The sequence below is a fragment of the Ixodes scapularis genome, unplaced genomic scaffold, assembly GCF_016920785.2.
Source record: "Ixodes scapularis isolate PalLabHiFi unplaced genomic scaffold, ASM1692078v2 PGA_scaffold1__304_contigs__length_218370807, whole genome shotgun sequence".
Lineage (NCBI taxonomy): Eukaryota > Metazoa > Arthropoda > Arachnida > Ixodida > Ixodidae > Ixodes > Ixodes scapularis.
Window position 1 is genome coordinate 160019067 of NW_024609846.1, and position 17131 is coordinate 160036197.

General features: G+C 47.0%; 1 protein-coding gene across 2 annotated transcripts in view; it reads left to right on the top strand.

Annotated features, from left to right (window-relative positions):
* LOC8039028 (stress response protein nst1) overlaps positions 1 to 14985 on the top strand; it is a 298951-nt gene extending 283966 nt beyond the window's left edge. For both annotated transcript variants that reach the window (XM_029995006.3, XM_040216998.1), the window contains exons 11-12: positions 13087 to 13251; positions 14722 to 14985. In XM_029995006.3, coding sequence (XP_029850866.2) covers positions 13087 to 13251; positions 14722 to 14781 — 225 coding nt within the window. In that variant the 3' untranslated portion in view covers positions 14782 to 14985. The remainder of the gene's footprint in view (positions 1 to 13086; positions 13252 to 14721) is intronic.
* Positions 14986 to 17131: the final 2146 nt, after the last annotated feature.

The following is a 17131-nucleotide window of genomic DNA, read 5'->3' on the forward strand; positions in this document are numbered from 1 at the left end:
AATAATTGGTCACTTCCGGCGTATTTCTTTCCAATTCATCGCATTAAAAACGGTGCTAAAACGGCTTCGTACGTGTATTTATGTGCACTGTCGGACACTGTTAGCGCGAACACGACGTCAGCGCTTTTCAGCATGAGGGATATACGTGCCAAACGAACGAAGGACATCTGGAAACCAAGGGAGACGGCAAGAACTACGCAGTAACACTGGATCAGTAACTACTCGTGCATGTACGATCAAAATTAATTGAAGGCCACGTAATATTATCTGATTTCAAATAAGTAAGTACCGCTTTATTCTTCCTGCTCTGTGCGAAGATGCTTGTTCTAAGTTAAAAATATAGCCCGCACGCTCGAAATCTCTGAGAACAAGTGTCCGATAAAAGCTGCCCGGTAGACAAAACAATACGAAAAGACACCTTTCATAACCCACGTACTTTATTCTTTACGTTTTGAATGTTTTTATCCGCTCATGTACGACGGGGTAATTTTTATATAGTGACACGAGTGGTATATTACCAATACATAAGCGTCACCAGAATTCTGGCGAGCCTTGAACACACTCTATATTCCTTTCGATTGTAATTTTGCTTTGAATCGTGGCTTGTTTTTACACACCTGCTGTGGAACACAGCTTTGTGACTGAAATGTATCGAAGTTAAACATCGTTCACTGATAAAGACAAATGCGCTAACTAAAGCAATTACACATCTACAATGTTAATCAAAGTACATACCATTCGCTAAGACCCAAATAACCAAAGTGTTTCGTGTTATTTTTTGGTGAAGAGACAAAATGCACGCGCGTTTTCCCACAGGAATGCACAGGAGCGCCACAAAAGTAGACTGGTTGCTGTCTGCGTCAATTTGCACCACGGAAGTCGCATAGACACTAGCGCCAGTTAAACCTCTAGCGTACATTATAATAACTTTATGGTCCCACTTGGTGGTCCCGATGAGCCCATACGGCTGGCGACGCCGAAATATACACAAAGATGCAGCACAACCTCACCTGTGAGGTATGAACCTAGGTATTTTCTTTCCTTTGCAGCAAAACACAGGAATAGCGCATTGTATAAACATGAATGAAGTTGGTAAGCGCTCGAGCTACTTGAACTCGATGCGGCAAAGCGGACACGCCAAACTTTTTGTCTGCTTTCTTTGTCCGCTATTCTGTAGTTGTATTTTTCGCCCTTTTTCACGGGGCCACCAACGTCACGCTCAGGATTTGGCGTTCTGCTCACGTCTTTAGCCCCCTGCGATGCACGCAGCGAGCTGACGACAAATGCGTCATCTGCTCACTGCAACTATCGGGAGATAGCACCACGCGTTACAAGCGTCGCCAGCTCGGTCGTCTGCGAACACGGCCGCCGTTGACATTGGCAGGTTGGTTGGTTAAATTTTTTTCAGAAAACAAAAAAAAAAAAATCTCTAAATTTCATTAGCTGAAATGCACCCTCTCAAAACAGATGCGTTGAACGTTTGCGCGTTCTATGTGCGAGCATTGATTTTTCTGGCTCTCCACTGGAGCCATCCTTTTTGTGATTCCAGCAAAACGAATGGCACCTAGTGGAAAAACACTGCACTAGCCGGAACACCTTTTTGTGATTTCTGGTCGTCTGTTGTGTCTTCCTTGATTGCATGTTGTCGGCGGCATGCGCGAGAGACGTTGCGTTGGCTATATTCAAACTTCGAAGCAGGTAAAATAACAGCAGTGGCAGTGTCGCAGGGAATTCCAAGGCTCATATTGACATAATAACTTCTGCGCGCCTTGCCTTGTTTCTCATGTTAACAGTGTAGGACAAACTGTTGTCCCTGTGACTCTCTCGTTACTGTCCTATCGGTGCGTTACCTAGGCTGCTGCGAACGAAACCTACGCAACCGTGTGAACCAGAAGTTGTGCATTTATTAACGTTTCAGTGCGAGACAGAAGTGTGCTGGCATTTAGAATTCTGTTGCCATAAGCCCCCTTACGCCAACACACTTATGCAGGTTTAAAACGTTGTTACGGGCTTAGCCTGAGCAAGTTTAAAACGTAGTGGTTAAAAATCGGGGCACACCATTTTAGGTTCACCTGTCTGCTGAAACCCCAAGCGTTGTGAGTTCAGCTGGAAAAGGCTCGGCACGATCTGTTCTCTACCGCCATTGTTGCACGAGACCGGCGACCCCTATAGGTCGCTGAAGGCACGACTATAGTGACGCTCGTTTTTTTCTTTTTGAAACAACGCGCTAGTTTTGTAGGTAAATTCGATTTAATCGCGAGACCTTGTAATCAGCCCATCAGGAAAGGCGGCCATGTGTAAAAGGGTCGGTGGCCTACACTGATCACTACAATGTCCCTAGCGACACGGCGTCGCAGTCGGAGCAACTAGACTGCAACCTTGCACAAACTTGCAGACTTGGCTTTCTTGGCGCCTCGCGCTTTAGCTTCCTCATTAAACTTTCAGGTATGGAGTACGCGATTTCAAGACGTTGACGCACTACGGTATCGCTTGCTTCGTCGGAGTCTTCTAGTCCCGACGCGTCAGACACTAATAGCTGCAGCGATGAGACTGATTGTTATCGATGGATGTTGGCATGATTGAAATAAACGATAGCATAGAAGTGACTGGTGAAATTTCAACATCTTGAAAACCCGAGACTTAGGAGCAAAAAAAATGGAGATCTGTGTATGCGTTGTCCACTTTTTTTTTTTTTTTTTTTTTTTTTTGTTCTCGAGTTTGGGGTTTCCAGGATGTTGGAAGCTCGCGATTTTGACTTCGATACGCTGGTGGCCTGCTCCATCGTCGCGGACGAACTTGCCGTCGTCTGCGACGGTGTATCATCGACAGACAAGACTCCGCAATGAAATAGTCCGCACAAAAAACCGGCGCGCCCGACGAAGCCCATAAGCAGCCATCGCGTCTCAGTGACATTACGTTCTATTGGGACCTAGCGGTTCACCAGGCAGAGTCAGGTAGGGCCAAGCCAGGACAGGAAGCAACTGGCGACTACAAGCAGGAACATCAGGAGACGGCAGGGTGTTTCACGATAAACTCTGTTCGATACATATGTACAGAAGTATGTACATCATCAAAGAGCACACTCTCGCAGCCGCCTGCTGCATATTTTAAAGGCTCACTCGGTCCAACCTCCCCAGTAGGGAGTCCCTGCGTAATGTTTGCAGCCAGTGGTGGCGAAGCGTTTGTTCCTGGAATCCGAGCCCCGCCCAGGTCTCTCCCTCGCACACACACCCATCTCGCACCAGTAGATGTCCCTGAACATGGCTATCGTCGTCGTCGAGCCTGGACTGAAGAATAAAAGCCTTCCAAAGACGAGGGGTATTCTGGAAAAAGCCTCTCGAGGACTTTGTCACCGGGAAAAGGCTGGCTTAACTTCAGGCCAAGGTGTTGCGCAGGTGGAGGATGTACTGATGGATAATAAAGGCCGAACCCTTCATACCGAGCGGTAGCTTGCGCCAACATGGAGCCGGGCCACGCTGCCAGTCATAAGCGGCGACAGTCAATGGGCTGCCTCATCCTCCCCGGGGAGGGTGACCGAGAGGAAGGAACGTGACCTTAGGTGAGGAACGGTCGCCCGTCCATCGTATCCGATGGCTGCCTCACCGTTGGCGGTGCAGCTCAGGAACATCCCCCATTAATCTGCTGGCAGCGTCCTCGGATCATCAATTCTTTGATTAGGAGGCATCCGACGACGGTAGTAAACAGCTGGGTTAGTGCGGCGATTGACCTTGGCCCTGGGCCAGGGGGAAGAGTTTCCATTCCTACCGTCGCGTAGAACCCTTCGGGAAACGAAAAACCGATGGCTGCTTCTCTTGAACATTCCAAGTACCCACCACACAACAGACTGCGCGACATTTGGAACTGCATTCGCCTTTGGAGTTACGCAAGCGTCCTCCCGTGACAACCAACGCACTGGATCGGACGAAGAGATAGAGAGAGTGAGAGAGAAAAAACAAAGTTTGTTTCGTTAAAGACTTACGTCCCAATCTACGTCTCGCGGATAGATTCCGCGAAACGTAGATTGGGACGTTCCCAATTTACGCCCGAGTCTAGATTCCGCACCATTCCCCCCCCCGGATAGATTCCGCGAGGGGAATGGTGTGGTAGATGAGTGCCTGAAGTGAGGAGAGTACGTCGGCGACCGAAGGTAGAGCCAGCCGTTCCATCAGTAAAGGCTGCGGGAAGGGGGTGGGGGAAGGGTGGGTGGGTTACAGGACAAGCAGCTGTGAGGGACTCAAGGATATCTTTCACGTTTGGGGCAGGTGGGGGAGATCAAGTCATTTGCAAACGTGGTGGAAGCTGTGGCGTGTTTTAACCGGACGACGCGGAAACCTCCTCCACCTACGGGTGCGGCCCGTGGTGCCGAAAGCGCGCGATATGTGAGGTCTTGGGACCTGGGCTTACTACTGGTCAGAGCCGCTAAAAGCTTCTTTTTAGTCGAAATACAAAACATAACTGGCGCAAACCGTTTTAATTATTTCTAAAAGTAGTTTATTTCAGTATTTTAGATCAGAAAAAAAATGCAGTTTATAAAGTACGGAAACAAGAAATGACCCGTCGACATACACGCCACCAAGCTGTGGAAAGGGCGGCGTATACTAAAAAGGGGTACTGGGATCAGGCACCGTAGAAAGGTCCCGGATGTACGCGGCGGCGCTGCGGTATACGGGCTCGAGGATCCGACCGGTTTCGAGCATTCCGATGGCCTTCGGCGACAGGTTCGGTCGTTTGGTGGTATGGCAGCGCGAAGTGGCTCCCGTTCTGAACTGATCCTTACCCCGTGTTTGCTGTCGTTTGCGGCCAATGAAGTGTCATACCAAATAAGTGCTTAATCGCGCAACAAATGCAATGCGAGCCGCCCTGGCTGCCCCCTTCATACAGCCTATCCAGAACATGCTTTAGTGGCACACTCTCGAGCCGTCGACACGGAGTGCGGCAGCCGTGAGTGCTCGCTGAGCTCATTACCCCTCCTCTAGTTCACGGCCACTCAAGCGACCAAGGACGTTATAAGGAGGTCATTTTTTGCTTGTTTTTGTAATTTTAATTTGCCTATAACTTTTAAAATAAAGCAAAATTCAAGACAAGAAAGGTTTCACAAAGTTACTACGTTCAGTGCGCCCAGTCTCGGTGCAAATAAAAAAAAAAACAGTAAAAAAAGTACTTGCAGATTTTAAGCCAAGATCTGAGGCCAACTTCACGAAATTATCTTACGCCGAAAATGTGCGTACGACGAAACGTAAGAATAAATACGTATTCACGAAACGAAATTTTTGTAAGTTTTGTGCAAGTTCCGACCGAATCCTACGACAGCTCCGGAGCTGTCTTACGCACTTTTTATGATCAAATCAACACGGCCGACAGCGTCGCTCAGTTACTTAGTCGCGACGACCAACGGACATTTATTTTTTCTACGTGCTCTCCTTGAGCGTCCCGACTTTAAGCAGCAAGAAAAATAGGAAATACTTCAAACTGACCACAACGAACATGAACGCTGGATCCACAAACACCCGGGAAAGGCTACAACGCAACGATTCCACCGATCAAGCGAGCTTGGCAGAATATAGGCCTAGCAGGCACTTCGACTCGGCACAACGTTGCTCCGACGGTCCTTGCCCAAGACAGTCTGCACGACCGGTTGGGTTGCTGAATGGAATATGCCCGCGCGACCCTTGTGGACCCTTCCCGTATTATAGTTTGATCGCTGACCTCAATTTTAGATTAAGAGGTCAATCTCCTGCCATTGTTATCTCCTTGTTTTCCGAGGCAGCAGTGACGAACGCTGTCGTCGAAAAGGGACTCATCGATGCTATCTCCTTGTTTTGTGTGAAATAGAGCTCGAATAAACGCCGTATAGATTACCTTCCCAACACGGTATGTATATATTTTGTTATCAGTGTGCCATTTGTATTTTGACACGACTTTACGTCACCGTCCAGCTATAACAGTTCGTGGGGGCTACGCATTGATTGTCCAACCTTTCTTTGCCGAGTGTCACGTCAGTATCGAGTTGCAGTCGTAAAGATCGGCTCCAAAGCGCTTACCAATTCGCGGTCCAACAACGCGAATCCAGCACTTCGATCAAACGCTCGCGTCCACTCCGAGTGCGAGCAGGTCGTTCAAACGTATATGCTGTTTAACGTTGGCTCGCTCCTGCCTCCCCGAGGCCGCGAAAAACACCGCGGCGATTTGTTTCCATCTACGTCGGTTTGCAAACGGCTGGCAGGAGCCGTCTTTTACCAACGATGACAGTTGGGTTGATTTCGTAGCGATCGAGTCCGCAACAGTCAACGAAGGCGGTTACGCATCCCGGCCTCGGCATTCGGGCGCGTTTAAATTGTGTTAGCGTCGACAAAACACTGCACGGACATGAACCCCATACAAGCGGTGGCGGAAAGGCCGCCTGCGTTTGTTATTAAACATCCAAGCGCTCCGAACTGCTCTAAACCACGCCGAGCTCTCCGATTGGTCATTCGTGCTGCCGAAGACGCTGTCTCCATAAGAACAGCACCGGAAGTTCTAGTTTTTACGTACAAGAACATCTCTTTCCTCCTCTTACTTAAGAACGTGTTCGTGAATACCGATTTCTTCTTTTCTTACGATGTTCTTAACTTACGAACTTCTTAGCTAAGTTGTCGCAAACTAAAAAGCTCTTCGTGAATCTGGCCTCTGAACAGCACTTGCTTAGCACTCGCTTTTTTGTTTTCCGGACACAGAAAATAGCAATTGGCCGCAAATTCAAACACGAAACAACACAACCAGACCGCAAAGTAAAGCTATCGTCACTGCACCACTGTTTAAGCCGTGCAAGACGAGTATCATGGGGAATTGTAGTAGACCGTTCCCGCAGCCGGCTAAGCACTCGGATAGCGCTCCGAACTCCGCCACAAGACCTTGAAGTATGCAGAGAAGGCTGGCGGCGCGCATGCGCAGCTGCGGCGTTTTCTTCACGGATACCGTACCGGAGGAGAAAAACGGTCTACTACGATTCCCTATTTTGCTCTACCAACATACAAGAGAAGCAGAGAGAGAGCGACAGAAAGAGAGGGAAGTGGGCGTTGGATAATCAACTATGTCAAATAGCACCCTACGCTCCTCTGCTACCGAGCAGAGCAGTGTTCGACAACATACTCAATAAAAGTATTTAAGTTAAGTTACTAAATACCTGCTTTATAAAGTATTTAAAATACTACTCAAGTTACTTTCACTGTTAAGTATCTTGAGCAGAGTACAAATACTTATAAATGTAATTCAGTTACTTTTGAAGATACTTCCGCATTGCGTAATTTGAATCGAGGTCAGTGACAACGACAATTATACAGCTGCGCAAATCTGGTTTACTAGAATGGTTTATTAACGCGCAACAACATAAAACGAAAAAAAAAGCATTGTAGGGCTATTTTATGCAGTCCAACTATAAGGAGCAGATTATTATCACGAATGACAAGTGATGAGGTGGCGAATAACCGAAAAAAACTAAACCTTTAATGGGGCGAACTTGTGCCCAAAACAATATAGAGAGACTAGCGTCGCAGGCGTCGATGTCGGCAAAACAGAAGCATCGAGCACTAAAAAAAAGACTGACGCCGGACAAAAAAAAAGAATGGCTTGCTTTTGTGTGTTTATACAGCCTTGATGTTGGTACGCCTCAACGGGCGATCAGTCTCTTAGCTGTAGATAAAAAATTTATCCAGAGCAGTACATCCGCTAAGGTGGTGTTTTTAACGCGCATCACGTAGTAGTGATCATACGAACGCGTGCCGGTACGCAACTCATCCAGATCGAAACCGCCGGGGGCGGTGGGGATCGAACCCAGGAGCTCCCAGCGCAAGCTTTCGCTACCACCACGCGGAGCACCTTTTCTACACGTGTTTGTTTCTGGAACATTCGGCGTAGAACGTTCCGCGTGTAGAACATTCGTAATACCCCTGTCAGACGGGTACGTTAAATGACATTTAAGCGAAATGACATTACAGGCCGGCCAATCCGCGCGCTTGATACGCCGCGCTGCGCGCGCACCCGCCACGTGCAGAACCTGCATCACGAGCTGATTCGCCAAACGGTGAATGACATTCGATCAAAATGACATTTACTTTACCGTCTGACAGACGTATTCCTCTACACTCCATTTCACCTTATGTTGTACCGCAGACAAGGCTAGAAGCGCGAGCTCATAGCGTTGGGAGCTACTCTTAACGCACGAGAGCTTGTGACGCCGAGATGTGCCCTAGAGCAAGGAGCTCGCGCTTGTAGCCTTTCCTGCGGTACATCATAAGGTGAAACAGAGTATATCACAGGACAAGGTTCTCGAACTTACGAGAATGTAAAGTTTAAAGAATAAACAAAAGAGGAGTCCGCTCCCGAAATTAAACCCGGAGGCTCCGCGCGAGAGCCAAGCGCGGTAACCATTCGACCACGCGCTCACTCGGCAACGCGCGTGGCAATATCACTGATACATGTTAGAAAACATTTCTGCGACAGAAATGAAAAGGTCGCTTTAGCTATAGTGTCATCGCTGAACATCACGTCCTGCGGTGCACCTCCAACGCATCTTTTAACTACAATTCATATTCCCTATATGCGGCGTTCACTATAAATGAACATGGGATACGGATATGAGTGAGTGAATAACAAAAAGAACCTTTATAATAGCCATGGCAGTGGTCACACCTTCTTCAAGTAGGTTGTGTTCAGAAAGGCACTCAGCGTTGAGGGACGCTTTGTTGGGATTTTGAGAGGTTATCCAGCTTTTAGTTTGTTTCCTGTCATGCTTTCTGCTTATCAATGTTTGCCTACAGACAGTGTTCGCGAGAGCAATAAGTGACGGACTGACGACAAAAAGAAAATAAACAAAACGAAGCCTCGACGTTTTGGCGTCCTGGGGTCAAATATAGAAGCAACACAAAAAATGATTTTTTTTTGTCCACTTTTCATTATTTTTTATTTGTTATTTCCTTGACAATCAAGTCTGCGTTGTTGTTGTAGGTCGTTTCCCGGTCGGCGTTGCGCCTCAGTGTGGCAATCATAACTTCCATAAAACCACCCCTTTTGTTTGAGGATTTTCGGGTAAAACTCTAAGAAATAAGGCGCCTTTGGGAAATCGGAGGAAAAACCTTCAATGTACGAACTTTGGGACGAAATATGAGTCGCAATCGGCAAAAAAAGGATGTTTTTTTTACGAGCTCAACCAAAATTACCGTAGCTAATCGGAGTGACCAACAGGATTTCGTTGCTCAAAAGAATATTCACGTTTGCTCGTGCCACGCCCACGCCACTTCATACCGAAAAACTCGGAAAAAAGGCGGAATGTCGGAAATGTATTTGAGATAATGAGTACAAGATACTCAGAAATGTAATTAAGATAGAGTATCAAATATTCTCGATCAAAAGTATTTGCAAGATACCAAGATACTTCAAAAAGTATTTGAAATACAGTATCTTGAGTAGAGTATTTGCGATAGGTACAAGTCTGGAGCAGAGGCTGTGTGCGGTCAACGGAATAGCTTATACAGACGACGCTCGCACCGGAAAGAGCTTTGTGCGCACGCGCCTGATTTCTCCCATATCGCCGCACCCCTCCGTGACACGGCGCTGGTCGGCCCGGCGCCGTATCAGTGTTGCTGGAATGGGCACCCCCATTCCATTCCAATTCCATTACGGGAATAGGCCATTTGCCATATTACCCAAGCATCATGGAGGATGCAGGGATTGGTGTTTTCCACGCGCCGCACGCCCACGCCTTTCCCGTATAAAAGATTCGAAGTAAATAACCAAAATAAAGCGTTGACGAACAAATGGCAAGATGCCATTTGTTTTAGGTATTTGCCTTAGAAAAGTTACTACTGCTGAGGCCAGCACGCGCGGCGGGTGGAACACCAATCCCTGCATTCTCCTTGATGCTTGGGTAATATAACAATAAGTCTATTTGAGTTTTCGATAATTCAATTCCTTTCAACTCCTAGAAATGGGGACACTGGTGCCATTCCCACTTTTGTAATGGCTGAATCGTTCCATTCCACTCCTCTAATTCCTAAACGTAAAAATTGGCACTTGACAGCTACATTGTGTTGCCGGCATAAGCAGCTTAAAGCTGACATTATCAAATGCAGAGACAATTGCAAAAAAAAAAAAAAGCTAAATGCTTCAAAAAATTAATGATTTTACTAAGCGGAGCGCTAGCGGCACAAAGTTTTTATTTACCTTGTACTGCAAACATCGAGAAAGCCCCTTGATATGTCGATGCTTGTCTAAGACATCGATTTCGCGACCACGTGGCTCTCAACAAACAGCAAAACTCAGATCCACTCATTTTCTTTTTCTAAATCTTTTTTCTATTTAACTTTTAGGATATACGCGGCCAGCGTGTTTGTTTGATAAGACCATAAAAATATCCAGTTCGTACGTGGCGCAGAAATATAGGTGTATTCTCCAAATACCTGCACAGCAACACGGCTAGTACGCTGCTGGAAGCGACTCTATGCACAGCGGCAAAAACACTTCCTCTGACAAAGTGCAACCTCTACGGCGCAGCACGAGGGATCGTATAGACCATGTCACGAAACCTGTTTTCAAACGCACAAGTTCGCGCTTGCTTTACGAATCTAGATATTTCTTATCATATTCAATTCGATTTTGGCTGGTTCGCCTCCCTTTTTCCACCCTTCGCATACTCATTCTCGTGTTTCCTCTTCAGATGGCGAATAAAGTTCGATGATAAACGCCGAGTGCACCGTGTATATAGTTTCGTTGCACAACTTGCAGCGTGAAGCTTGTTTATTTTCTTCGCGACTAATGTCGAAAAATGTCTTCAATGATGCTATCTCGATCTGTATTTTTCTTGTCTTGTCCGAAATGTGATGTTCCTCTTCGCGCTGATCGAGCGGCGGGTTCAGGCAGCAGGCGGTACCAACCGATTCATTCTTACCTCCGTGTCGGTTGTTTGCGTTGTGGCAACGGGTCGCGCGGTCAGCGCCGACAAAGATAGTTTCACACCGAGAAACAATTAACGGGGTAGTACCGCACCGTTCAAATTGACAATTCCCGTGTCTCCCCAACACCCCCGTCCAACTGACTTCTCATTGCGTCGAACAGGGTCGAGGACAAGGAGCACGAATGTAGACCGGACAGCCAAGATGCGCGGAAGCCAAAACCTCAGTACCAGCTAGCACCAAGCTCTCCTCAGTTGCGGATTGTAGCTCGTCTGGCGAGGTACGGTCTTTCTGCAGGTCTGGTCAGTTCGGTCAGGCGACAAGAGCGGTGACGATAGTCTACTTCACCTTACGTTGGACCGCAGCAGACAGCATGAGAGTCATCGAAACCAATACAGTGCCTTCTGAGTGTCGCGTGACACTCAGCAGCGGTCCATTGCAAGGTGAAACAAAGTATGCAGAGACTAAAGTCAAAGAAAATGAGCGGGAATTCGCTAGCTTGCTTCTAACCCTAACCTACATGAATGTAAAACATATAACACAGAAAACAAGCATCGGAACAAAGGCCAAGTAAAAGGCGGACTTACACTACAAATGCAGTATAAAAAACAAGCCTCGGAGCAAAGCGCAAGAAGAGAAGAGAGAAGTGAATCTCGCTTTGTTTTAATGCCCAAGAAAACCAACATTTCGCACTTCAAAGGAGTGCGCGTGAATGAACGTGGAAGGCAGCAGGGTTGGCTGCCTGCTAAACAACGATCTTCGAACTATTAGAAAACAATAACTGATCATCTTTCGGCGGCGCGCGAGTCAACAAGTTAGCAGAGCTCTGCGAGTTGTGAGTCGCTTTCGCTCCCAGATCTCAAGCTGTGCGCGCGTGCAATCTTTATGCCGTCATATATATATAAAAAAAAAAAAATAAACAAGACAAGAAGGACATGAGGAGCCGTGCACGGCGGTTTCTTTCTTTGCCGCTCCCTTCGTTTCTTTTGCTTGGTGCTTGGTTTCTTGTTTTGCTCTCGTGTAACGCCAGTGAAACCCGTCGCCTGCGCATCCGTGAAAGGCGCCACCCGCCTCCCCCCCCCTTTCCCCTTTGCTTTGACGCTTGAGTTTTGTATTGCAATTTTTTGGCGTATAAGTATGTTAGGACTCCACTCGGGCTAGCAGTTTTCCGCTCATTTTATTTCTGAGCAACTGACTCGCTGACTGGCTCAATTTAACTAACCGTAAGCACTAAAAAAAAAGAATTTCGCTTATTCCATTTTCATTCTATTCCTGGCAAAAGGCATCTATTTCCATTCCCAGTACATTGCCCTCAACGTTGCCGTCATTCCGTTCCCATTCCATTCCATTCCGGGGTCGCGAAAATGCGGAATGATTCTAGAGTCATTCTAACTCCCGAGTGGCAACTCCGCAGCACTGCTCGATATTATTAAAATTTGGGTCACTGTACACATTCAGTCGATGGATAACTTTCTTTGCGCACAATAAGTGCCAGCACACGGAGTACAGTTGCGATGCTGAGTCCGCCTTTGTAATTTTACTTTACTTTTTTTCAGAAGCCGCTGTGCTGCAGTCTTTTCTTTCGTCTTCCCTTGTGCTTGTCTTCCTTCTTTCTAACTCTTTCTGCGCGCACCCCATGTTAGAGCCGTCGGGCTGTTTACTTTTATTATTGCTTTGTTTCGTATGATTCGAACCCTTCATCAGCCACTTCGTTGCTCACAAACGTGAGTCGTCCAATACCCGTGATTTTGTTTCTTTGAACGCTAAGGCATTTGTACCGCGTCTGTTAACTTGTTTTATTCGCAATCACTTTTTCTTTCGGCTAGGGATGGAGGCTCCGAAATTCCTCTTCTGATTTCAGTTCTGCTTTATTCCGACTGCTGCAATGTTTGGAAAATGTTTGTAAGGTTATGATTTTGCCACATTTGTTATGCTGTGGTTATGTGCGTCTGTGTTTGAAGGCACGTCTGCTGCCGGTCGGCTTCCGCTATAGCTAGTAGGCCCAAGAGTTGGACTATTTCGTGCGCCCAGGAGTTTCGCTATTTTGAACTACCGACATTTATTGAAGTAACACTTGCTTTCAAGGTTTGTCATGGGACAGTTAGTACTGCTAATCCCAATGGCGCCAGTGTTAAATGCAGCTGCAAAATTATCTGCGCAGTTGCAGGCGCCAGAGGAGGTGCCACCAGCCTCCCTGGACAGCGGCGGAGACAGCTACGGCTCAGAAGACGCGCACAGCCTGGACAGTGGAGGGGCTCTGGTCGTCGATCCGGTCGAAGCACCCCTGCGCTACGAGGTCGACCCAGACATCCTGGCGGAGATCGAGGCGAGTGGCATCACTGGCTTCCACTACGCGGAGGAGTCCGGCAGATCCAGTGCCGTGATGTTCGAAACGCGGACAAGCCCCCCATAGCGAGGCCGTAATGTTGTAACCTAACTTAGCGGAGACGCTGGGAACAGATTAAACACGAGGTCTGCGTGCGACAGCCATCGCAACACTAGGCGGACAGGAGCACAGTTCTCGCAATTCCTCAAGTTCTTTCGGGACAAAAAAGGAAACGATTAAAATATTCTAGTTAACTTACCGCTGCTCTTGTATATGCTCTCCCTGCTTTCCGTTAGTGGCGGCATGGTGTTGCTAATATCCCATGCTACTTGTCGCAATAAAAACTGGGGGAGTCTTTGTTAGAGGGAAATCTCGAAAACCGTAGACCTTCTAGAAGTACCAAGCGGTAGTCAACTCTTCGCTAGGAAACTTTTCATTTCCTCTCTCCCCAGCTTAGAAATATCACCGCTGTTGTTGCTCTTCCCTAGGTCGACATGAGAAGTTATAACAATGTCCTTGAATTTTGCCGTTACATGTTTCTCGTCGCAAGCAAAATTGCTAATTGACTAGCTCAGCAAAAAGCAGCATCGCGAGACTGAGGGGCTCAAGTACCTCACGCAACAGAAAAGCAGCGACATTCATATTTTATAACAAAACTTTGGAAAATGAGCCCGCTGGATGCGCCGCCTCTGTTTGACCTGACTGGGATAGGTGCATTGTACTTTGTTAATAAAAAAGACGTTGGCGCCTTCATCACATCGTTACATCAAAAGACGAAAGAGCAGCTTACGCGGTTGCAGAAGTTCCCTGGGATGGTTCTTGGGCTTTCAGTCTCTTCCAAAGTCAGTCGACCTTTGCCAGTATAAGCCGCGCTCCAGAGAAGGACACTGAGGATAAGACCGATCTCTCCGACAAAACGCTCTCCCATCGTATCAAAACTGCTTGACCAATGGCGCAGAGTAGTCGTTGCCATTCGTATGGTGCCTGGAATGCGTCTCCAACTGTGCGCCGTGTCCAAAGTTTAACAGCAGAGAAGATGGACTCGTCATAGACGTCTGTTCTGCCGTAGGTCGCGCAAGCTTTTTTTTTTTTGGCCGGAATTTCCACGATTACTTCGCGTGGTAAGAGACATCGCACAGCATGGCGTGCCGTCTCCTGTGACGTAATTCGTTGGCACGTCGCGACCTCATTCGGTGTGTGGGCGGTACGGTACGCCGAACACGCCTGTCGAAGACGCGTTCCACGCACGATTGGCGACGACAACGGATGATGATAATATTGCATCGTCGCACAAACTTTTTTCTTTTTATGTTACCGCGAAACAACCTCTGGGATGCAAGTAGCGATCGGAGTCCAATCCCACGTTTTTATCGGTAACCTACAACGGCTAACTGATTCAAAAAGACCGCAGGCAACGGGGGCGTTCTTGTCTTTTTCTGACCCTTCTGTACTGTTGCTCTTTTCTTGCAGGCGTTCGAGCAAATGGCTCAGGATTACCTGAAGCGGCACGGTCAAGACTTCCCTTTCTGAAGAGCTCTCGCATCTGTACATACACACATCATTTGCACCCTCACACAAGCTACGCTGCCCGGAAAAACGCAAAATGCTGAATGATTTCTTGACCCACGCGCGCAAGACCTGCAGGAGCCGAGTCACATCTTTGATATTGGAATTCCGCCGCGCACTGGCCCAAACGGGAGGCGAAAGAAACATTAAAGCATAATTATCTACCTATCCGCCTCGTTTTTCACGCCGGGGATATAGTTGAGGAACGGTGCACCAGACGAAGATATGACACCACGAACATGCAGTGTTCATCAAACGTATACTAAACACGCGAAACGTGTATGATATCATTGATCTCACAGACCTGCTCCATTACGTAGCACTAAATGAAACAGATCGAGCCGGGCAAGCTTGCTTGTTTACTTAACCGAGTTTTAATGGCAGCTCATGGTAGGGTGGTACAGCCCATTTATGACAACTTTAGTTTATGTTCACATTTGCAGTGAATACCCCTCACTTTCAAAATATAGTTGAACCCTACAGTTGTAGAAAAGTACTCGCTCACGGCAGAGTACGCCATCCGACGTTTGGGGGCCGATAAGGACCCGCCGCAAATCAGTCTCGAGGCAAGGTTGTATGCCAGACGCTGCGAGAGTTTGCGGTATTGGAGCAGGGGGGCTATGTTGCGCTTTTTGGACTCCCAGGAGACTAGGGAGAGGGAAGTGACGTCAACGACACAGCAAACGCAGATTGGGTGTTGATTTCGTTTTCTTTTGTCAACATCCAATCTGCGTTTGCTCTAGTCGTTGACGTCACTTCCCTCTTCCAAGTCTCCTGGGAGTCCAAAAAGCGCAACATAGCCCCCCAGGGGAAGCCGTTCGCCCAAGGCGTAAATCGCTGTGGGACCAGGAACAACGAAGCAATTTTGCTTGAGATCTACGCGTTCCGCTACTTCCTTCGCAGTGCGGCGCATAGGCGGCTGCAGAAATCGCGGTGCCCACGGTCCTGCCGCGGCCTCAAACGAGTGACCTCCCCTGGTCGGGTCGTTCCATTGAGCGCTACGTCACGAAGACGTTATTCGGCTGCCGCCAGGATAGTGTTCCAACGAAAGAAGGCACAGTCCACGTGTTTTATATCAAATAGGGTTCCGTGTTTTCGGATAAATCTGGAAAACAAATTCGAAAAACACTCGCCGATGAAATGTTGCTACATTCAGCTTAATCCGAAAAACTCAAAATTTAGAGATCACAATAAGAAAATAAAAAACAAAAAAGGCGGTATTTTATTAAAGTGTGTCGAGCACCGGGTTAGCATTACTGAAAAGATCCTTTTTTTATCTAGGGGTATTTACAAAATAGATCTTCCCGTCTATCTCGCCAAGTTTCATACTGTCCAATGGGACAATGCTAGGCTTGTGCGAATATTTGAAATTTCGAATATTAGTTTCGAATGATAGACTATTCGATATTCGCTTCGAGAAGAACTGCACTATTCGCGTTTTTCGAAGTGTTGATTGCAATGAGTTAGCCCCGTTTACTGCTCTTCTTTCCGAGCACCGGTGCATAGCGGAGAAGCAATACCCGCGGAAGCGAGCTCCGCGGGTGTTGCTTCTCCGCATTACATCAGTGCTCGGTAAGAAGCGCACTTAACGGAGTAACCCGCCGTGATAAACGCTTAGAAAAGTATGAATACCGCAATTGAGTTCTTGGAAGAAAAGCATACATTCAAAGCGGGATGGTGCACGCGTGTCGGCTGTATTTGGGAATAAATAGAAACTTTGTGAATGTGTATATCTACATTGTAGTAAAAGTTTCAAAATTAAACTGATTGTTATGCAAGAGTGACTATATTAGGCAGAGATGCCCTTACAACCTGCGTTCAATATGTGCAATTATTTATTTTTTAACTCGAGATTAAAGAAGGCATATTTTATATAGCAAACTTTGTAAATTCACTCCATTGGGTATAGTTGGCCCTCTCTATGGGATTCATTTTATGTCAAATTCGTTGTTTACTTGCCATCCCAAGACATCAGACCTTATGAAGACACAGTTACAAAATATAGATAAACTTATCTTATAAATGAACAAGTGGAACAACCTTCACAAGTTAGCTGGGTTTTCGTCTAAGCATTATGCAATGGTAGTGAAAGGCATGAAAAACTATTCGATATTCGAATCGAAAATATTCGGCCAAAACCAGTATTCGCTTCGAATTCGCTTCGAACTCAAAATCCACTATTCGCACAAGACTAGACAATGCACTTCTGGGCCACGACAAAAGTTACTTCCGATTTCCAGTTTCGACCATACTACTTGTGCCTCTTTAGTTAATGTGTTCTTTTTTTTTTTAATACCCATATATTTTATAGAAG